At 41.3% G+C, this 24,240-nt stretch overlaps 1 protein-coding gene across 1 annotated transcript in view; it reads left to right on the forward strand.

Annotated features, from left to right (window-relative positions):
* Positions 1–19,171, forward strand: part of Aig1 (androgen induced 1) — a 210,876-nt gene extending 191,705 nt beyond the window's left edge. The window contains exons 5-6 of the mRNA XM_048354211.1: positions 13,423–13,586; positions 18,514–19,171. Coding sequence (XP_048210168.1) covers positions 13,423–13,586; positions 18,514–18,551 — 202 coding nt within the window. The 3' untranslated portion in view covers positions 18,552–19,171. The remainder of the gene's footprint in view (positions 1–13,422; positions 13,587–18,513) is intronic.
* The last annotated feature ends 5,069 nt before the right edge of the window (positions 19,172–24,240 follow it).

The raw sequence follows: 24,240 nt of genomic DNA on the forward strand, positions 1-24,240 counted from the left end.
TTGTTCATTTATGTTTCTTTGGGAGGGCAAGGTGGACACACAGAAATGATGGGACAAAGGGTGAACAAATGCAGGAGTGATACTCACTACACACTATGTTTAAAATGAACTATACCACTTGTGATTTGGGATGGGAGGGAAAAGCTGACAGAGAGCAAGGGAAGGAGTAACATCGCTTATACAGAAACACACTCTTTATCTGACCTACTTAACTGTAACCCTTCTGTATATTACCTTTACAATAACAATAAAAAATAAAATAGGGTCCCACTCAAGCCCAAGCCAAACTGAACTTGAATTTCATATTTATGCTTGCCACATGGCTGAGACAACAGGTATGTGTTACCACACTCAGCTTTTATTGGTTGAGAGTCACAAATGTTTTCTCTAGGTTAGCTTTGAACCAGGATCCTTCTGCCCTCTACCTCCTAGGTAGCTAGGATTACAGACTAGAAACACTGTACTTGGCCAAGTTGCATCTTCTTTTTTGTAAAATGTGCTTTGGTCTTGTTTTTAAATTCAGCCTGCTAGTCTCTTGTCATTTGATTGCAGAATTGGAACCATTAGCATTCAGCATTGTTATTATTAAATGTATATAGTAACTGCTGTCATTGGTTGTTTTTGTAATATTTCTTTTCTAATCTTTATTTGTTTATCTATTCATCTCTTGAGATTTATTCCTTCCCATATTTCTTCTTTAAAGTAGTCACATATAGATAATACAGTTAAACTTAAAGCAATACTCAGTCTTTGAATTTTGATTTGAGCCAACACATACAAATTAAATGAACTTGATCTATTGAAATGTAGCTGGAAATGATCCACCTTATTAGTTTGCTTTTAACAGTTTATTTCTCAGTGCATACATCTTTAAACCAACTATGTAGCTTGTTTTTACAAGTGACAAATAGTGGGAGATGGCCTTGAATTGACTCGTTTCACAATCCAAAGTATATCTTAATGTAGCTTCCACTGTGCTTATCTAATAATGCAGTTGGACAAAAATAATACTGGCTCAGATTGCAATGTTCAAGGCATTCATTAAAGTTAATAATCGGTGCTCTTGTATAGAAGTTTTATGCTTAACATTGGTCGGCCCTTTATTGTGTGGAGTTTGCTAGCATTCAAGTGACAAGGAGCTCACCACAAAGGCCATCAGGTGGGTTTCCATGGTAGCAGTCCTTTTGTGATTCACATTTGTAACCTAGAAGGTATCTGAATACTCAACATGTCACAGCTTAATAAAAAGAAATGGAATGCTGATCATTCCAGCACAGTCAGGATGCTAGTCTCTAGGTGTGACACCAAGGGAACCCAGGAGGTCTGCTTGGATTTTCTTCTCAAGCAGCTGTCTACTAAGCAAGGATTTGATGTCCCCTTGATCTTATTAACATATTAAGGCCATGCACTTGTCTCAGCTTATTCCTGTAGGACAAACTAAACTAATGATGGGTAGAATTGTTTCATCAGAGCTGAATTTAATGAAAGTCAAGTTTGTGATTGTGCACTAAGAATGCAATGTAAAACTATGAATTATTTTAAATCAACTTCTTAAAATGTAAGAATAACACTGAAGAATGCAAATCGTTTATGTTGAGTTTACATGTGTGTTCATTTGCCTCAGGGGCTCAACTCCAGGATTTGCTTAATGGACTTAGCATCTCAAATAAATACAATCTTGTTTTCATCTCTTGAATTGTGAATTCATATTGGCTTATAGCAGCATAGAGCTTCCTTTGTCACTTCAAGAAACCCAACAGTGAGCTAGACCACTCTTAAAATAACAAGAAGTTCTGCTATTGTTTCTGGACAAGGCAAAGCAACATTGTTTTCTTGCTTAATTGGAAAAAAATCTAACATTTTTTGTTTTTGTCTAATAAATAAGAAATTGTAATTGTTCCACATTTTGGAAGGAAGGCACAAGCACTAAGGTAGAAGTGTCTCTATTTATTCTCCCCCTATCCCACTCACATTAACTCACTGATTCCATCCAGCTGTAGACCCTAGGACTGCAATATCAGACCATTTCTACCTTTGGATCTCAGGAACACATCCCTTGTGGAGCTCAGATAGCCCCACTCACTGACCCTGATAGCTAGTCTCTACAGCCACAGAGCTTCATCAGCACGTACCTAACAGGAATACACAGATGATCCCACCCAGAAACAACAAAACACACTGCCTTCTCAAATACACATGGAACATTTTCTGGGACATATCACATGCTAAGTCACAAAACAAATCTTAACAAATGTGAGGACACTGAAATCATCCCAGGTGTCATTTCTGACTGCCATGGAATGAGATTAGATACCAGTGACATACCAATGCACTTCCTCTTCCCCTTCTAGTTTAAATATGTGGCTTCTCCCAGCTGCCAGCTCTGAGGTCACATGGGCTACCGCTGTCCCGTGTTGAATCTCTACTTCTCTTTTGAAAGAACACATGTTCCTTCCAGCTCTCCAGTGTGTCAACTTGATGGTTAGTACCGGTATGCTTTGACAAGTTCCAAATGGTTAAAGTAAGGACAACCAGTCATGAGTTTTTATTAAGAGAAATTCAACTTGAATTCTCTCCAGGAAAGCATCACCATAAAACCAGGTAGAGTATACACTGAGTGAGATCCAGTGGAAACAAATCATTTGTAACCATTTGACGCTGAATGCCAGGAGATATGTCAGAGGAAAATATTCTGAAGTCGAACATTGGCCTGCCCTATGGATAAATCACTCTGATATTCATGATTTAGAATCAGGAAGAAAACACATTCCCTCATTACCTCATTACAGGAATTCATTCCGAGAGACACATACAATTTGCCTCTTTCCCCAAGGATGGGTGGAGGGACTTGTAACCTTGAAAACAGTGTTATGTGTGAGAAGTGCAGGAAAATACCATATACTTCTGCAATAAGGAGTAGTGGAAAGGTTTTTTGATCATTGTGTTTGCTTGGTTTTCTTTTGAATCTAAAATAAGCTGTGATAAATACATTATGTTATCCAACAGTCACATCTTTAAGGGAGGCAGTAGTATTGCTCACATCACTTAAATGAAGAGGAAACTGAAGCTCAAAGTTCTACAGCATCTAAGGTAATCTAAAAATGTATAGAAGAACTGGAAAGCATAGAGGACACACTACATTGAAAAAACAAGAGCCCAGTACAAAATTAGAATTGTGGTACCTTTTCTTCAAATAGTAAAATAATGGCCCATGATATAAGAAAAATATAGACTTCGGCCAGGTGCCAGTGGCCCATGCCTGTAACATTAGCTACTCAGGAGGCAAAGATCTAAGGATTGCAGTTCAAAGCCAGACCAAGCAGTCTTTTATCTCTTATTAATCACCAAAAAGCCACAAGTGGACCTGTGGTTCCAATGGTTAAAAAAACAACACCCCAGGGACAATACCTACAGCCTGAGTTCAGGCCCCAGCACCAGAACAACAACAACAAAAGGCCTGTGTAGTTATATCTGTAACTGAGCTAAAGATATTCCATCACACTGGATAGCTCTGATTGGAATTTGCCTATGGACTAATGCATTTATTTTTAACAGGACCATGAACTTCACCTAAAAGAACTTTCTGAGCCTTGTTTCCATCCTAGCAAATCTTCCCTAGTTCTGTGAGACCTGCAGTGTATTCATTAGGAGTCTTGGCAAGGCCGCCACACAGCTCTGTACTGCACTGTACACTGGATATTCACTGGAGATGACCTTATGTGATACAATGGGAACACCAGGGGAATATCTGTGAGGACTGGGGGTGGGCTGGGGGTAAAGTTCAGTGGTAGAGTATATATATGCTCAGCATGCATGAGGACATGAGTTCTAGCCTCAGCTCTGAAACAGAGAGTGAAGGCAAGAAAGAGAGGAGAAGGAAGGGGAAAAGATGGGAGGGGAGGAGAGTTGAATAAACACATGAGTCTATGAACTCTTAAAAAGTCCAGTGGAATTCCAGATTCCCAAAACTGTAGCAAGAACAAGTCCTGATTCAATCTAATTCAGAGAACAGTCCAAGAGACCTACTGAATGGCCCTAAATTTAGACAGATCAAAAGAGAAGCCTTGGGGCTGGGAATATAGCCTAGCGGCAAGAGTGCTTGACTCGTATACATGTAGCCCTGGGTTCGATTCCCCAGCACCACATATATAGAAAATGGCCAGAAGTGGCGCTGTGGCTCAAGTGGCAGAGTGCTAGCCTTGAGCAAAGAGAAGCCAGGGACAGTGCTCAGGCCCTGAGTCCAAGGCCCAGGGCTGGCAAAAAAAAAAAAAAAAAAAAAAAGAGAAGCCTTGAGCCGAAAGTCAAAGGTTTCCTGGGGGTCCCATGAGCGGTTCACAGCACCCCACTGAGTGAGAGGCAGACACTTATCGTCTGTCTCCTGGCACATGCTTATTATGCCTGCCACACAGCACGGTAAACACAGTAGGACTAATGCACACATGATGTAACTATTTCTTAAGAGGTAAGTTGCTGCCTTCTCTGAAGGAAGGGTTCATTACTTTATTCCTGAGGTTCCCCTCTCCCCAGGAGAAGTTATAAAATCTGATCCATGAGTTTTACAAGACATTCGATCCTGTGTTAAAACTTCAGCAGAAGTAATTTATGTAGCATGTTGCAGAATTTCTGCATGTCACATATTTTCTATGAGTATGAATTGCTTTTACAGTCAGAGGGAAGAAAGGAAAGCTTTGTAGACATGTTTCATACTTAGGTTCATTGATTTGTTCTGAGCACGTTAAAAAACTTCCCATCCATCAGTCTCACGTTTGAAACAGTAAAGGAGGTTGGTACCCACAAGCTCGGGAGTTGTGCACCCAGCTTCTCCACCACCCAACCTGGCTGCTCTTCAGCGTCCTCATCTGTAAAATGGTTCTAATATGATATCTTCCCCCAAGGAAATGCTCGTGTGAAGCATAGTCACTGTCACTAAGCATGCAGTGTAGTCAGTCACTCTTCTTAATATGTATCTTTATGCTGTGCCTTATGAGCTGATGGCCTAGGTCCAGCTCACACCTGTAATCTTAGTTTCTCAGGGGCTGAGATCTGAGGAACACTGTTCACAAACAGGCTGGGCAGAAAAGTTTGTAAGGTTCTTTTTTCCAGATAGCTAGCAAAAACCTAGATGTAAAGGTGTGGCTCACCATATTAGCCTTGATTGAAAAACGCTGAGGAAGAGATAGAGGCACTGAGTTCAAACCCCAGTAGCAGCACTGAAAGAAAGAGTAATATAGAGATCCTATCTAAATTTTAATGATAAAACAATACTCTTAAATAGATTAATATTAAAAACTGAAATGTTCTTAGTGGTAAGATAGCTTCATGTATCTATCTCAGGTAAATAAGGGCAGTAACTCTGAAAAGGAAAGGGTAATATGTTATAAATATGCTCTCCAAGAACCACTGGAGTCTCAAAAGTAATTGTCTCAGAAAGTCAAAATTTGCTTCTGCTCAGAAGGGTGCACAATCAGCCAGAAATCAGGCGAGCAAACTCACAGAGGCCCCGCCCCTCTGCTCAGATTCGTTGAGCTCAGGTTCACAATTTGCTCATGATTGGCTAGTTTGACTAGGGTAAGATGTATTTACATAAGGTAATTTTGAAAAAAGATTAACAGTAATCTCAAAATATGCCCATACTCTCTGCTATGTCTTAAGCAGTCTGGGGTGTGTTGTAATTCCATCTTGTAAAGAAACCAGTTGAAGACAAAGCTTTACATTTCAAAAATCCTCTCTTATCCCAAAGCAGTTGCTCTTTTCTGAAACAAGAGCCAAGCCACCAGGTCAAAGGTGGAACTTTTAAGCAATGTACTTTGTTAGAAAAGACCATTTTTCTCACGTCTGTGAGCTGCACTACAGTTCTTCAGCAGCTCCTGTGACCACCATTGCACATGATTTCTATGATGGAATATAATGTAGCCATGAGACAAGAAGAGCTACTGAACTTGACAACTCACCTCATTTTTTTCTTCACTGACTACTTACCATTTATATCCAGTCAACACCCAAAGTAGATTTAAATGATAGCAACCTGAAATCTGTCATTTTTCTTGCTTCTACATTTTGGGTGCAAAATCAATTTTCCAATAATTCTTAGTTTTCCATGTTTCTGTGCTCACAGACATTACCTATTCTATCTTGGAACCACTAATTCTCTGGTTTCCAGAAATTACATTCTTCTTGGTCCCTATCATCATCAGCCCATATATTTTGATCACCTTTCTTTGGTCTCATTCTTGTCCTGCCTCTTCAGTCTTGACCTTTTCTGGTGCTGTCTCATGGGTCGACTCTTTTCATGCCCTGTATTCTTACCTACGTGACACCATTCTGATTTACTTTTCTTTTAGTGGGGACATACACTAAATTGTACATGGTAAGTGGCTTCATTATAACATTTCCAATCGTGCACGTAAAGCACTTTGTTCGTGTTCAAACCTCCATTACTCTTATCTCCCCTCCTTTACCTTTTCCTTTCATGGCTCTAAATGTCCTTTTCCTTTTGTGACCTTGTTCTGCATGTTGATTTAGTTTGCTTTCCCCCTCACATCCTCCACTGAGAGAATTCCTGTGATAGTTGCCCAGGTGAGACTGCCCTCTTTCACTTCTCAATGTGTTCCGATGACTTCTACCATCGTCTTTTTGCCAATGAACTAGATATCTGTGTTGCCAGCTATCAAGTCTTTTTGTAATCTACATCCACGTACCTAACCACCTTCAGGACAATCCCACCTGGATATCTTACAGTCAACAAGTCCAAACAGAACTCCTCATCCCCTGAAGCCAGCTCCCTTACTTTTCCTATCACAGGAAACCACATCCCTCCCCACCCAGCTAATCAAGCCAAGAATCTATGATTCATCCCTAACTCATCTCCGTGCCCTCATTGTAGAAATCCAATCAATCACCAAGTGCTCTAACACTCTTTCCTAAATCAGTGCAAGTCAATTTTTTTCAACTATGAATTCAAGAAACATCTTCTTGTGTCATGACCTGGCCAGCGTGCATGTACATGTATGCACTTATATATATTTCCACAGGACTGAAAACAGATTTGCAAAACAGTTTTGATCCTCATTATATATTCAAGGTCCTCTACTGGTTTCTGTTTCTATTTTCTTACTATTATTTTAAATGGTGGTAACCAGTTGATGCACTTGGAAAGACAAGGAAGAAAACACCCAGTATGTGATATTCACAATTGTCCTTAGTGTCCCACCATGGCTGAACTCAACTAATCAACTTAGAAGTTTCCTAAAGAGGTAACAATTGGCCCAGAACCACTTGCAGATTGTCATTTGTTGTGACTTACAGTTTGATAGAGATTATTCTACATATCTCTTAAGTCTATTAATTTTTATTCCCATTGCTACCATTTTTTTATCCTAAATTATCAGTTGGTTTTCAGGTCAAACTGATCTGTTTCAGAGTTGCTTAATTTGTCTTGAAGACCCTGTAGTCCATATTCAAGTAGAATCTACAACTGGACCAGTGGCTTAGGACCTAGCCACAGTTTGGTGCTGGTCACCCCTCACTTGAACTCAACAAAAATACTCTCTTTTTTTAATATCTGGGAACTTTTTCTTGTTCTCAGCTCTTCGGATATGCAATATGCTTTGGCTAGAAAGCTGGGTTTTTTCAACCCATCTTTACCCAGCTAACCCTTTCTTACTTGCCTGCCACAGTTTAAATGCTCTTTCCAATCATTCATCCTTCTGCTATTTGACCAGCATTGTGGTGAGTGCTAGGAATATAAAGAAAAGTAAAAATTGACATAGTTGCTCACCTTATAGGACTTGTACTTCAAGTCAAATAAAGGTATTTAAATTTAAGTAGTAATAAATAATATTAAAAATAAAAGATTCAGCTGGGAGCCATTGGCTTACTCCTGTAATTCTAGCTACTCAGGAGGCTGAGATCTGATGATTGTGCTTCAAAGCAAGCTCAGGAGAAAAAGCCTGTGAGAGTTATCTCCAATTAACTAATAAAAGAAAAAGCCAGACGTGGGGAGGTAGCTCAAGTAGCAGAGTTCTACTGGCCTTGTACAGAAAAGCTAAGAGACAGCACTCAGACCCTGTATTCAAGCCCAGTACCACACAAAAATAAAGATTCATGGTTCTATAAGAGCTTATAAAATCTGCCCACATCTGATGGATCAGAGGAAACTTGCCAAATACAATGTTAACTGATCAATTATAACAATTGAGTAAAGATAAATATACCAAGAGATTGGTAACTAACACTGTGTGCAGAAAATAGTACACATGAAAATACATTGGGCAGAATGACATACAGGAAAATCAGGGAACCAATGGAAGCCAGTATAATGGGAGCAGAAGGAAGGTCTGGGACAGGACCAAACAGACAGATAGAAGCCACTTTAAAAATGGAATTATAGGCTTGCTATCTTTAACAAAAAAGCAAAGAAGGGCCACCGACATGTAGAAAGTCGGAATATAATGTCTTTAAATTTCTGCTTTGGAAAAATCCCGTGGCAGCTGTGAGGATGAATTGAAAGAGGGCAAAAATAGATGTGGAGACAAATTAGAGAGTAGTGCAGTGTTCGCAACAGAAATGAGTGTAACACAAATTAAGATGCTGGTGATGGAGATGGAAAAAGAATCCATGTAATATAAGCCTCCCTTCATCAGACAGGGTAATGGATTGACTCTATGTGATGACAGAGGGGGAATGTCAGCGACTACATGCAGGTGCTGAACTCAGTTGCAAAGCTTAACTGTAGTACCATTCTTAGAGATAATGAATACAGAAGGTCTGGCCAAAGCTGTAAGTATATTTTATCTTAGGAACCTTTAAGATATGTGAAATGAGAGGCCTTGAGGGTTTTCTAATAACCTTTTCTGAGATAAAGAAAAAGTCTAAACTGGTATATAAATTTGTGAAATATTCATGCATACAATGGACTTGAAGCAATGGCCATAAGTGACTTCACCAGCCAGGAGTTCTTAATATGAGAAGGATTCGACACTTAGCCTTAGGGAAAGATGGCACTCAATGATGGAATTATGAAGGATAAGCTTGCAAAGTGAACCCTGGAAAGCAGCTGAGGTGGTAGGAAAACAAGGATTAAATGGTGTCAAAGATGCTGGTATGTTTTGATAGAGGACCAAAGAAAGAAGCCAGACTAGGGGGTAGAAGAGAGAAACCCTGAACTCAAACCCCAAGAGAAAGAGAGGGAGGAAGGGAGGGAGGGAAGGAGGGAGTGAGGGAGAGAGTGGGAGAGAGTAAGAGGGAGAGGAATGGACTGAGTGAAGAAAAAAGAAAGGAAGGAAAGGAGGGAGGGAGGGAAAGGCCAGAAAGAGAGGGAGAGGAGAAAGAAAGAGGGGGGGTGGAGAGAGGGAGGGGGAGGAGAGAAAAGGAAAGGAAGGCATTTGAATGTATTTTTCAGCTATGGAAATCCATAGCTGAAAGGGCAGAAGAAGTGGAGGTATGATTCAAACAGTAGAGCAAAAATTCTAAGCAAAACAAGAGGTACCCAATTTAAACAGTAATAATCAGGAAAGGCAGAGACTAGTCCCTGCTTAACCATGACAATACTTCCCTGACATTTCCTCAATTCTGGCTATAGTTGCACGGCTCCTGTGATGTGTGCATCCCGCCTTAGACTATACTCCGTAGGAACAGGAATTACCCATCCTCATTTACTTCTGTATCTCTGTTAGCAGTGTGCTCAGATAGGAGGCCTGGCTAAGTGTTATTATCTTTAGTTTCACATTTAAGATGAATGGAAATTGAAGTACTTTAATAAACGATATCATCCACAAGTCTTATACTAATAAATGCATCTACACAAACACATGCCTGTTTATTTCTAGGACCAAAGTTAAAATAGGGGCCATTACCCTAAGCATAAGCTTTGGGCACTAAGACAAGGAGAACCTGCAATGAGTAAGACATTGAAAGTCAACTGGGAAGTGGGAACTCTCCACCATGGGTGCACAAGGCCATGAGTCACCTTTGTGCAGAAAAGCGAGGCCTGATAACATCAGGGAAACAAATGGCGAAAGCACAGCCTGTTACAACAAGTGGGTGCATCATTCATCACTCACGCTAAGCCAGGTGAAACCCCGAATAACAGAACTTCTGTATCTAGGATTATTTGATGACCTACCAAATCATGAGAACAGAGAAGTGCAGAAAGAGAGAGGAAAGGAGAGGATGGGGGGGGAGAGAGAAAGGAAAGAAGAAAGGTAATGAAGGCAAGGAGAGAGGATGAGAAGGGAAAGGAAAAGGATAGGAAGGGAAGGGAAGAGGAGTGAAGAGAAGGGAAGTCATCACTTCTACTTTAGACAAAATACTGAATACTTTACTAAGGGAAAGCATGGTCGCAAAAAATGAAACTAATTGAGCATTTCTTTCCCAGCTTGATCAGGAAATTTGGGAAGTTCTTTAACCCAGCCTCAGTTTCTCTGTCTGAGAAATAGAATAATTATATCCAAAATGAGGGGGAGTTATAAGGTAACTTACACCATACCCTGAAGTGTGGAATGGGGAGATGGGGGAAAAATGAGGGAGAAGGTAACACGTTGGATAAGTAATGTACTTGCCTTATCCTCTGTACTTCCCTTTGACACTAAAGAAAAAAACAGAATCCAAGAACAGGAAAGATGGAGGCATTGAAATGCAGGTGGGCATCTAAGGAGAGCATATGTGTAGGCTGGAAATGCATTTCTGATGTTCAGAAGAGATTTGGATTGGTAACATAAAGCTAGAATGTGATGAGTTTTGTTGCTGTGCTGATTTGGAATTACAGGCTGACAAATGTAGAATGCAGTGTCCAAGAGTCAGGTCTCACATCAGATAATCCTAAAACCTGCAGGTAAAAGGTTCATTCCACTAAGAATACTAGGAAGAGGTGTAAAAAGTACAATGAGCCAGTTGCCAGTAATCAATCCTCGCTACTCAGGAGGCTGAGATGTGAGAATCACAGTTCAAAGCCAAGCCAGCTTGGGCAGGAAAGCCCATGAGATTCTTATCTCCAGTTAACCCCCAGAAAACTGGAAGTGGAGCTGTGGCACAAAACAGTAGAGTGCTAGCCTTGAGCAAAAGAGCTCAGGGGCAGCACCCAGACCCTGAGTTCAAACCCCATAACCGACAAAAAAAAAAAGTATAATGAAAATTTCTAATTTGAATTGCTCCCAATGTGCCTACTTGAGGAAACAGTTTACCATGAGTCAGATCACAATTGTATACATTGAATGGGAAAATGGTTTGCAGTTTATGATATTAAATTTGGGGAATATTTCATAGGCTCTCCATGGAAATGAATAAACAGCTTGATGGATGCACAATGCCTGGATTAAGGAGAGCAAATTGCTTCTGGTTTATGAACAAATAGAGTATTCTGTATCAGAACCCTACATGGTATTTCTAACAATTTAATAGCTACTGCTTCTCGTATATACTTCAGCTTTTTTTTTTTTTTTTTTTACTAACATGGCCTCCTTTTTCATTAAAAAAAAATCTTTTATTTTGGACAGTTACTATTGTAGGGACTCCATGAATGCCTCTTTGCTGTAAGGGTTTTTCAACACTTCTTTCATAACCACCGCCTTGGCAGCTAACCCACCTTTATAATGCAAGCTCTAAAGCCAGGTTTCTTGTTCAAAGAAAGTATGAGTGTAGGTCACATGCTTCCTTAAAGAATGAAGTCATTAAAATAAACTTAGTCCCCCCCGCCCTCCCAAAAAAGTGGAATGAAGCCACAAAACAAATAAATGACCTCCAAATAGGAAAGTATAAAAAGAAATCCTGGGGCTGGGAATATAGCCTAGTGGTAGAGTGCTTGCCTCGTATACATGAAGCCCTGGGTTTGATTCCTCAGCACATACATAGAAAAGGCCAGAAGTGGCGCTGTGGCTCAAGTGGCAGAGTGCTAGCCTTGAGCAAAAAGAAGCCAGGGACAGTGCTCAGGCCCTGAGTCCAAGCCCCAGGACTGGCAAAAAGAAAGAGGAAAGAAAGAAAGAAAGAAAGAAAGAAAGAAAGAAAGAAAGAAAGAAAGAAAGAAAGAAAGAAAGAAAGAAAGAAAGAAAGAAAGAAAGAAAGAAAGAAAGAAAGAAAGAGAGAGAGAGAGAGAGAGAGAGAGAGAGAGAGAGAGAAAGAAAGAAAGAAAGAAAGAAAGAAAGAAAGAAAGAAAGAAAGAAAGAAAGAAAGAAAAGAGAGAGAAGGAAGGAAGGAAGGAAGGAAGGAAGGAAGGAAGGAAGGAAGGAATCCTTAGTCAAGCACCAGTGGGTTACACCTATAATCCTAGCCACTCAGGAAGCTGAGATCTGAGGATCACGGTCCAAAGCCAGACCAGCAGCCAAATCCCTGAGACTGTTATCTCCAATTAACAAAAAGCCCTAAGTAGAGCTGTGGCTCTTGTAAGAGAGCACCAGCTTTGAGCACAAAAGCTCAGGCATAGCACCCAGATCCTCAGTTCAAGCCCCAGTACCCGCACAAGATAAATAAACAGTAAACATAATAATCCTTATTCCCAAGGCAGTAAAGTTATTTGTATTTCATCTGCTCTCCCAGACTGTAACATTTGATAAAGTAATGGGCCCCTGAGCATTATGGAAAACGGCCCCTCGCCATTGTATCAGGATGGACACAATGGGGCAAATACTGTAGCTACACTTCTGAAAGCAATGCAGTTGATGATGTTGCTGTTCCCTTTGAGTCAAAAATATCTCCAGATCACAAACAAAAATGATGACAAGTAATATAAAATAGAGGGGGGGCAGGGAATAAAAAGAATGAAGTGAATGCAGAAGGAGAACAGGGAGCTGGGTATCTGCTGGGTTATAGGAAGTTCTGCAAGCACACGCAGGTCGTATTTATACCAGGCTGACAGGCAGCCTGGCAAAGTACCTAATACACCCCCTATCTGGCTTTTATTACAGCATGATTGTCTAATGCTACATTGTTTCCTTGTGTAAAGGAGGGATTACAAAGATTATATAGCAGTGTTAAATCCCCCAGCAGTGACAAATACCTAACCAAAATCTTCTAAGTATCATCAAAGACGAGGAGAAACTGCAGAAGTGCCAGCATGGGGGAGACTAATTGCAGTGTGGAGTGCCAGAGGAGCCACGACAAAGGACATTCCTGGGAACACCAGGAAATCCCAATAACCTGAAGTTGAGTTAGTATCCGTTACAAGGTGCATTACAGCATGCTAACAAGATGTTGCCAGGCTGAGCATGGGATAGCCAATATGCCCACCTCCTCAATGAGTTCAAAATGGTTTCCAGAATAAAAAAGTGAAAACCACCGAATTTCTGGTAGTTTCTGAGTATCAGAAGCACCCAGGTGACAGACAACCACTGAAGGCTGATGAGGGGGCTGACTGCATTTGTAACCCAGTAAGTAAGTTTGATGTCAGCCATGAGAGGGGCGCCATCTTTGTTTTTCTCTTCTCTCTGGCAGGGTGTGCTGGGTGCATCATGTCACCGGCATGTGGGTGTATCCTTTCCTGGAACACATTGGTTCTGGAGCTAGAATCATCTTCTTTGGGGCGACAACCATCCTAATGAACTTCCTGTATGTTCTGGGAGAAGTTCTGAACAGTTATATCTGGGACACACAGAGAAGTAAGTATCCTTTGGGGGAGTCATCAAAATTGGGGGACTGCCTTCAAGAGCAGGGACAATGGCACAGGTACCTCCTCAGTCCTTCCCAAAGGATCTCTGCTCGAGTTTCATTTTGACATTTACAATATTAATGTAGGAGCTGCTGGCAGTTTTATCTGAAAAGTTTATGACTCACTCTGTCTTCTTAGGTGGTAATCCAAATCTAAAGAGAAAAGAAGCATGTCCATAAAATTTTATAGAGGGGGAAAAAATCTAGTGTTAACGGGGGAAAAAAATATAAAAATGTTGACTCTGATAAACAGCAAAAAAATAGCTGCTTTGGCTGAAAGAACACCAAATAAAGTAGATAAGTCATTAAATGTAACCAAATAGTCCCATTAAACGTCACTTGAGCCAAACATGGAATGCCTGTAATCCAAACACTTACGAGGCTGAGTCAGGAAGACTGTAAGTTCAAGGCCAGCATAGATACATACACACCAAACAGATTTCTCCAGTTTCTAAAGTCATCTTTTGTGTGAATGCATAAGGCTCAAGGAGTCTCACCACCATGCCACAAGAAGTCTAAATAGCACAAAGTGCTTCTAGAAAAAAGGACACCCTCCCTTCCAAGTGGCTGCCTTTTTCAAGGTCTGAAGGTATCCAAGAGATACAAGCAGCAAAAGGCAATACTTCATTGCTGCAAAAGCTCTTTTAACCTATGATTTGATGTCTCTTGTTTCCATCTTGACAAAGCACATGCCCTTGTCTAAGGCCTGGAAAATCTACCAAGGTGTAGGTAAGCTGACGTAAACACTGGAAGGTGGGAAGCAACAGCAAAGACCTGTCATGATTTGAGTTCTGCAGGGAAGAGTGTCCAAAGGTGCTGTTGGGATTGCAGGGAACTCTAGCCATCTCCCCTCCAGTCCTGGCATTTAAGATATTATCTGTACATGGACTCAGTCCTACAGACATTGAGCACTCTGCTTTGGGTCAGACACTGTCCCTGGAGCTAAGTCTAATACACAAATAAACCACAGTGTTTCATGGACATTGAGTCCAAATTTTGTTTTTGTACATGGATCTAAGATTGTGTCAAAGTATTAACCAATACTAAATGGCTCCAAGAAGCTGAGCATTCTTTGATCAGAAGTTTTTGGTTTTAGTAAGTAATCTACTAGAAAATATCATGTTTTATTATTCAGACTATGAGTTGAGGGACCAGAAATTAATCTTGTAATAATGTCCCCTCTGCCTGATGGGAATAACAATCTTTCTCTATCAGTTATAGAGGTGTTTAGTTAACTTACAACATGAATCTTGAAAAGTGATTTGGTCATCGTGAAAAGATGGTCTGAAAGCCAGAAGAGATACATATCAAATCTAGATTTTAAAAATGTTACTTTTCAGTGGTTTCAAATGGCGAATTATAAATTGTGCTACTATAGCCAGGAGCAGATGGCTCACACCTGTAATCCTTGCTACTCAGGAAGCTGAGATCTGAGTATTCCTCCTGCTCACATCCAGCCCAGAAAGACAAATTTGTGAAACTATTATCTCCAATTAAACAGCAAAAGGCCAGCAGTAGAGGTGTGGCTTAAGTGGTAAAGTACCAGCCTTGAGCAAAAAAGCTAAACAAGAACACATCGCTCTGAGTTCAAGCAACAGTACTGGCACAAAATTAATTAACTAATTAATTAATATAGTGATACTAAACATTTTTGAATGATCTGTTTATTTAATTAGTTTATGTCATTCTCTTAAGTAACATGTAGTGAAGGCTGACCAACATTTTGCACTCATTTCAAGTATAGCTATTAATTTTGTCCAAATGCATGTAGTTCAAGTTTGTGTCAAGAGATCATCTGCCCATTAGAGGTCATAAACTGATGACCTGCCCCCAAATCTAAGAACTTCTAAAACTAAGAAGCTTTATGAAGCTTTATAATGGGATTTGTATTGTGTGATCCAATACTTACAAATTGGGATGGGGAGCAGGAAAAATTCTCTACTTGAAGGCTTGTGAATGAATAATCCTCATTGGCAAGTGCTGTATTCCCAGGGCTCATGAGAAGAGGTGTGACCCGCCTTCCTGGTCTGTGGCAGCTCTTCTGCCCCTCAGCCCTAGGTAGCAGCAGCCCCACCCTCCGGAACCTAGGTAGAGCTCGTTGCCTGACCCCTCTTTGGAGTCATTGGTCCTTCATTTCCTGTTGTCTCTGCCTCTTTCACTCCAAGCTGGCAGTGTTACTGTTGGTATAAAATTTTCAAAAATAGTATTGACTTCTGCCAGGAGCCAAGAGTTTATGCCTGTAAGCCTAACTACTCAGGGAGTGGAGACCAGGAGGACCGTAATTTGTAGCCAGCTCAGGCAAAAAGTTAGGGAGACCCCCATCTCAACAGAAGCTGGGTGTGATGGTGTGCCTGTCATCTAGGCAATAGTGAGAAACATAAATATGAGAATCAGTCCAGGCAAAAAGTGAGACCTTTTCTATAAATTAAAAAAATACGGGGGCTGGGGATATGGCCTAGTGGCAAGATAGCTTGCCTCGTATACATGAGGCCCTGGGTTCGATTCCCCAGCACCACATATACAGAAAACGGCCAGAAGTGGCGCTGTGGCTCAAGTGGCAGAGTGCTAGCCTTGAGCAAAAGGAAGCCAGGGACAGTGCTCAGGCCCTGAGTCCAAGGCCCAGGACTGGCCAAAAAAAAAAAAAAAAAATACAAGGCCAGGCACTGGTGGCTCACGCCTAAAATCCCAGCAACTCAGGAGGATGAGATCTGAGGATCGCAGTTCAAAGGCTGTCCAGACAGGCAAGTCCATGAAACTCTTATCTCCAATTAACCAGCAGAAAACCAGAAATGGCACTGTGGTTCAAAGTGGTAGGGTGTTAGCCTTGAGCTCAGGGACAGTACCCAGGTCCTGAGTTTAAGCCCCACATCCAACAGCAGCAACAACAACAACAAAAAAAAAACAGAGCAAAAGGGCTGGAAGCATGGCTGAAGCGGTAGAACACCTGCCTATCAAGCACAAAACTCTGAGTTCAGACTCCAGGACCACCATAAATGAATGGATAGGTAGTAGATAGATCGGTAAATAGGTAGGTAGATAGGCAGATGATAGCTAGATGGATGGATGGATAGATAGCTAGATAGATAGATGGTAGATAGTATTGTCTTCCCACAATTCAAAGAGGCTTAAGCAATCAGAGGAAAAGATGTTTTACAAGTCTTTCCAGGACAATGGCCTCTGTTTCTGGCTTCCGCTAGACAGTTGGTTGGATCCATGAGTCAGATGCCTAATTCTTTAGCAAATGGTTGTCCATCCACATGCTTGGCATTCTCTCCCATTCTGAGTTACTGAGAGTCAAGACTTTCACATGAAGGGCAGGGTGGAAATAAGGGAGAACACAAACACAATTCCACCCATGACAGCAGAAGCATGTCTGTACTGAGTCTAAGCATCTATCCTATTTGCAATACACCTGACTGAGTGATGAGTCTTATCAAAATCAAATTTTGTAAGACCAGAAATGATAGTGCCCAAGAGTGAAAGGTTGGGTGAGGACAGAGAAAGCAAGCGAGTCGTGGGTGGGTTGACACCCCAGTCAGGCCTAGTTATGTGGAAACACCCTATTTCAGCCATCCATCCGGGTCTCTTCTCACAACCCCTGTGGGAGCACTACCCCTCTGGTGGAGCCCCTCTCCCAGTCTGTCTCCAGCTGAAGGTTGGTCACTCTTTTCCCCTCTGTATCACAAGTTCAGCCTGCCTCAACTTGGTGAATTTTATATGGAAATTGCACTTCTAGACCTTACGGCCATCATCCGTAACTATCTAAGTTTTTGCCCTCTGCCTCTCAGCTGCCAAACTGGAGTGGGAACCATTTTCCCTCTCTGTCAGTGAACAACCCCAGTTCCCACCGCTGAAGATTCCACCATTCCTGCCACAACAGCCCCAAACGGCACTTCTCAGAAGGAAACATACCTCAGGAAAAGAAAACTCTGATAGCTTTTCCACAGGAGAGAGAGCGTGGGACAGAAATGGGGTGTCTGGTGAGCTCTTTGAGCAGAACTTGGATTGTGTTTCCTGCCTTTGCCTTGTATACCCAATAACAAAAGCACATGGCATCTTTTTGCCTTCATCATTATTCATCCTTCAAATGACCTTGCTCTCAGTCTCAAGTTTTCTTCAATATGATTTATGAGAAGTATTTTGGGAAAAGTGTAGACCTCTGACAGTTCCATGGCTAACGAGCCATGGAAATCAAACAAAAGACTGAGGATCCCTCGTATGTATGTGAGGGCCGACCTCAAATCACAATCCTGATCTCAGCCACCCAAGTAGATAGGATTTTAGGAATAAGCTACTGGAGCCTGGCTTTAAAAAAAAAAAAACTTGGTGCATATATGCAAGTATGTAAACTGTTCTTGCTGCTAATAAGGTCTCCAAGAGCTTTCAAAAGAAAACAAATTTAAAAATATAGTAAAGCCATTTTTGGCTTTTGAAAATCCATAGTTGGGGCCTTGGAAAGAGACAGAACTAGAACAAAACACCAGGGAGGTTTTGTTGTTCTTTTTTAAACACCAATGAGTGCATGGCTTTGTTGCTGGAACCTGGTTAAGAAGTAGGCTAGCAGGGATTTCCACGCAAACTTGATGAGTCAAGACTCTGTTTGTGTCACAGTCCTTACTCCCGAGAGCCTGGCCAGCTGGCTTTGTTGGAGAGATGTTATGTCCTGACTCAAGGACAGCGTGGGCAGAGAAGCCACTGAGGATGTTTCTGGAAAAAGTCATAGATGGCTTTTCTTCGCCAGGAGTACAACCAGGGATTGTGAAGGAGGGAGGACAAGAAAACAAGTTGGGGAGATACATTTTTGGTGAACTGTGTTGGCAAACTTACTCATAATTTAGTCTGGTGGCCAAATTAAAAGCTTTTTTTTTTTACTTCTAGGTATGGAAGAAGAGAAAGAGAAGCCTAAATTGGAATGACATCCAAGCCTGGGTGATGAGCAAAACCAGTCTGTCTTTGAATTGTTATCCCATTGATGGTGCAGGAGGGAAAACCTTAGAGGAAGCAATGGCATCAGCCTCATCTTCCCTACTCGGAGGAAGGACATCTTTTAATGTATAAATATGTATTTTAAAAAATGGAACACCCTGGTTTCCAAATTTACTCACCTCATAGTGATTTAAAGGTGTCCCTCCCCGCCCCCCCAAAAAAATCCCTGATTGACCATATCATTGCTTTGCTAGTTTGAAAAGTAAAATTGGTCATTGGATTTTCATTGCTACAATTACAACTCCACTGAATCAAGAAAAAATAAAATTCCATTGCGTTTCCTACCAAGACCAAAAGGGGCAGTTGTGACACAAGGCACTGATGTATGTAGTCATGAGGGTGGGTGGGATAATGAACCACAGCATGAGGTGGAGAGGAAGCAGAATAGATGGGTTCCTGTTGCAATAAAGCCACAGTTGCCTCAAAAGAGCAATATTAGTAATAATGATATCAATTTAGTCAAAGCCCCGAGTGTGCTTGGATCTCCTACTTAACCTTGTGAAACTCTTCCTAGCTGCAAACCTTAACTTTAATAAAGACCAACGAACCTGAGCCTGGTGTCTGCATGGTGCCTCTCAAAGTCCTAAGAACACTGGAATCTCTGTCCTCCTTTTACTTCTCTCCTATGCCTGGTAAAATGGGTTGGTGCTACCTGGTTCTTTTCTGTAGTATTTGACATTGTTGTTGTTGTTCGTAAGGCATATTTTTGGATAATTCCATAAAGAATTATTTGCAAAAGCTAATTTGCAAAATCTTGACTGTATTATCCTCAAAGTAGAAAATATAATGTGACATAAATTATGAAATATTACCTAACAAAAATGTAGTGGTTGATTGCACATGCTAGTATCAAGTGATACAAAACCATTTACTCAAAAAATATTATTAAATTTAGTTATCAGTTTAATTAAAATTCTCTTTCTCTATATATATATACACACACATACATATATACATATATGCCATATTTATTTCTTCTTTCTTTTCTATAACCACTTCCTACATGATCCTAATTGTTTCAGTTGGCTACTGCCAATGGCCCAGTACTGACCTGAGAAGTTTCTTGAAGGCTCCTGATTATTTATTTATGCATACTTCAGACTAAATATAATTTAATGATAAATATGTTTATACTTTACCATATAGTTTTACCACAGGATTTTATTAAAGATATTGGTCATAGTTAAGAACTAAGATTACATAGATAACAGAAAACATATCATAAAATACCATGAAAGAACTCTATCCAAATGTAACAAGATCAGTAAATACAAAAGAGTTTAATTTGTGTTGCAAAAGGATTAAATTTTCTTACTAGATCACAAAGGAAAAACTGAATTCTTATTCCACATATTGTGAAACAGACAAAAACTAGATTAATGCTGAAAGACTGAAAACAGGCAGAAGTATACCTTAAGGTGAGACATCGAAAGGAACAAGGGTTGTGATTTTAATACATGACAGTGAGAAAGTGAGAGTTCAGACTCAGTCTCTCATGGCAAACACCTTCCATGTCTCAAACCCTGCTGCTGGGGGCGGGGGGAGGTCATTCTACATACTCTTGTCCATTTTAACTTATATTATCTATTCTGAAAATGCAGTAATCAGGTTTACATTTGTATGGGCTATGTTAAAGTCATACACAGCAACAGCCACCCAGTTATAATCTAACATTTATGTTGGTGATTTTCTAATAATTGAGTGACTAACACTGATAGTGTTGTCCTTCATTAAGCCAATGAGATTATCTGATACTGAGAAGCTAGACTCATTCAAACTCATCTGATTTATTGGCATGGAAGATCTGAGGATCACTGAAGTCCAACATTTGCCATGGAAAAGAATGAGGGGCTTTCATATTTGTGCACCAGTAAAACTGAAAAAAATTGAAATACAGGTCAAAAAGCATTCAAGTAATCACAAGTGTCTATGCTTTGCGAGAGGTTTGCTAGATTTTCTAGGAAAAGATGGAAGCTGATTTAGACAAGCTTCATTGAAAATAAACATTATTAAGCATAAGTCAAAACAAAATGTCAAGGAAACTTTGCAAATGTGTAAAGCCAACCAAAATATTAAAGTTTGTTTTAATGCTACGTTAAATTTTACATGTTTGAAAAGCATACTGTTTGTTGAAATCGTCTCCATGTAGGCATATGTAACACAAACTATTCTGGGTCCCCAAGACTGTACCTTGACTAGACCAAAAATCTTATTATTATAACTTTTTTTTTATCTCACTTCCATTTAATAATCTTGTGCTTTTCGGAATTCAAACTTCCAAAGGTTCCTGTCCCTCCCCCCCATTCCTTGAGCCTGAGAATGAGGAGGAACAATCTAGGCTTCTGTAGAAAAGGACATCAGATGCTCTAAGTCCCATTTCTGCTTCTCAGCCCTCTGCTGAGACCCATGACTTCTGCGGAGGGATGAACTTTTCTCCAAAGGGGCTCAGTGTTTCTCCGCCCATGACAACAGGCAGTCCACTGGACTCAGAAGTCTCAACTGGAGGTAAACCCCAGTCTTCCAAGGCAGGCACTTGCCACTGCTTGCCAAAGCAAGGGTAGGGTGAGCGCATCGGCTGCCCAGGGGCCCTCTCTCCCTCTTTCCCTCAACAGCAGTGCTAAATGGTCTGTCAGCGCAGTGTCACACACCACACCCCTGGCTCACATCAGTTCCTGGGGGTGTGAAAGACGCGGGAAGCACAGATTCCAAGAGAAGAGGGTGGACGCATTGTAACTTTCTTGCTCTCTCCCTGCCAGGCTTTCCACCAAGAAAGGGAAGGGCATGGTCAGCGCTTCAAGAACTCTTGTTTTTTAAAAAAAATAATAATAATAATTGATATTCTCATTCTTCTGTGTGCTTTGTTCCCTAACCACCAGAGGACTTGGGTTTAAGAAACTGGTTCTGCTGGGTGCCATGTATTCCTGCCTCCATGTTGCATGACTGGCATCAAGAAGGCAGTTCTCTGAACTTACAAGGTGAGGTTCTTGGCAAGTTCCATCCTGAACTATGGACTCTAGCCAGCAGCTGCAGGAAACACTAACGTCATCCCTTTCTTATGTTACCTTCATATCATGGTCATCCTGGTACGAAGGTCATCATCGTTCTTCATTTTAGGATTGTTATATGACAACATGGTTTTCCAAAGACAGATCAGTGTGATAACACTATTCCACTATTCCTCCTAGGAGTGTATTTTCCCTTGAAACCAATTTAAGGTCACAACTGTGGCAGTCGTTTGGAAGGTCCCTATATTGATTGCAGGAGAAACTGAGATTAAAAGATTGGTTGGTTTTTTTTTTTTCTTTTTTGAGAACTGGAGGTAGTAAAAAAAAGAGGAGGAAGTCTAACCTAAACAAATAGACTTTACCAATAGCTATCCACAAAATTTGTTCTCACTCCAAGTAGAATATTGAAACAAAGTTCAAGATATTTTGTATCTGGGGAATTCCTGCTTCCTGCTGTGAAGAAGTAATAGGATCCGGAATACACACACACACACAACTATAACTAGAAAAAAAGTGATTATAAACAGTAACTCAGACATTGGTCAACAGAACTGCGTAAGACTGTGCCTGTAAGGTCTTACCTACATGGGTCTGATTACAGAAACTAATAAAGAATTCTCTAAATAATGAAGAAAAATACTGTAATCCCTTAGGAAAAGGAAATACATGTAAGCCCAATGGGAACCCTGGATTTCTGTCCAGAAGCAATTTTCAGATCATTTGGAGGGACGTCTCAAGCAAAAGCTAAAGGTCTTTCCAAGTATGAAGATCAGGGTTCATCAAGACTGAAACAACAGTGCTGTATGTGAGGGAGTTATTCAGAGAAATAGTCCCAAAATCCACATGAGGGTCCCTTTATTCTCTGGCTTCATATCTATCTGCACAGCAATAATGCAAAAGATATAATTTGGGGAAAATTATAATTCAGACACATCAGGAGGATTCAACCCTCCTCAGGGTTGGTGGCTCGGAGTTACCATTAAAAATGTTAATTTCGGGGCTGGGGATATGGCCTAGTGGCAAGAGTGTTTGCCTCGTATACGTGAGGCCCCGGGTTCAATTCCCCAGCACCACATATACAGAAAATGGCCAGAAGTGGCGCTGTGGCTCAAGTGGCAGAGTGCTAGCCTTGAGCAAAAAGGAAGCCAGGGACAGTGCTCAGGCCCTGAGTCCAAGCCCCAGGACTGGCCAAAAAAAAAAAAAAAAAAAAAGTTAATTTCTTGATCAATCCTTGTGGTTTAGAAGTTTAATCAAATGGGTTTCTTTTATTCTCTTTTCTTTAAATGAAGAAAGCTGTCAGAAACCTAACCCTCCCTGGGCTGCCCAATTGACAGCTGTCACACCCTTTTCCCATAGGCTGGCCCTCAGTGACAATTGCCCAGGAAAGGAGCCTGTAGATTTCCTCAAGGCAGGCTGGGACAGCAGTCTCCTTTCTGGACTGTGTCTCTGTGGCCTGTGGCTATGGCCTGGAGATCACTGACTGTGTCTCTGGGGCCTGTGGCTATGGCCTGGAGATCACTGACTGTGTCTCTGGGGCCTGTGGCTATGGCCTGGAGATCATTGACTGTGTCTCTGGGGCCTGTGGGGCTATGGCTGGGAGATCATTGCGGAGGCTCCTGACACTCCAAGAGAAAAGCAGCAACTATCACTTCCACTGCTGCCATTTCTGCAGAAATAGCCACGCTCTTACACGCTAACCCCAGCCTTTCTTGAGATTCCTTGGGCTGTCATCATGATGGCTGGGGCTCTTAAACATCTTAGCAAGGGGACTCTGACCCAGTCACATGACCAGTGAGGAGCCTGGGAAGACTTGGTTCCTGTCCTGGGAGCCTCCACAGCTAGGAGTTCCAATCACCGTTCACTTTTGGCTCTTTCAGTGTATCAGCTTCAGATGATCTTTAGATAGGCATAGCTACAACCACTCCAGGTGACCCATTTGGGGACACGTATCTCTGCAATCTCAACCCAATCAAGGAGGAGTCCCTCGCCTGTCAGCTAGTGTGCTTGTGTGGCTATGGAAGCAGGGCCTGCCTCACATTCCTTCAAACTCGCCCCAGGGCCTCCAGCCTTTGAATTGCAACCTTATCTGAATGCTTTGTTGTCTTTCTTTGTCTTTAATATGGATAGGAAAGGATAAACAAGCTGGTGACACAAGAGCAGACAACTGGAGCTGGTCAGCCCCAGGCATACCCAGCAACACAAAGACCATGGCTGCCTATGTTTCTTTGGGTTTGTCTTACTTTGCTTTATATACTTTTTTTTTCAAGTCTTTCCATTTCCTTATGAATGGGGCAATGTCATTCTTTCTGATGGAAGCTCAGAATTATATTGTGTATATATACTGATGGACAGTTCATTAGCCACTCGTTAATACCCAGTTAGTCCCTCCTCTTTTTGCCGCCATTACTGTTGTATAAACCCCTCCCCTGAATAAAACTTTGGGAAGTCAGTAGTCCATCAGACGGCTCCCCCGAAATCTCCGTGTCCAGTGTCTGCTCTTAAATGTAAGGGGGGCTTGGGACGGGTGGTTTCGACGGCCCTACCCCATCTCAGCTTGGTCTCAATTGGGACACGCTCTGCCCTCCCGCCGGCGGGAGTAGCGTGCAGAGCCAAG

This window comes from Perognathus longimembris, chromosome 9 (assembly GCF_023159225.1).
Source record: "Perognathus longimembris pacificus isolate PPM17 chromosome 9, ASM2315922v1, whole genome shotgun sequence".
Classification (NCBI taxonomy): Eukaryota; Metazoa; Chordata; class Mammalia; order Rodentia; family Heteromyidae; genus Perognathus; species Perognathus longimembris.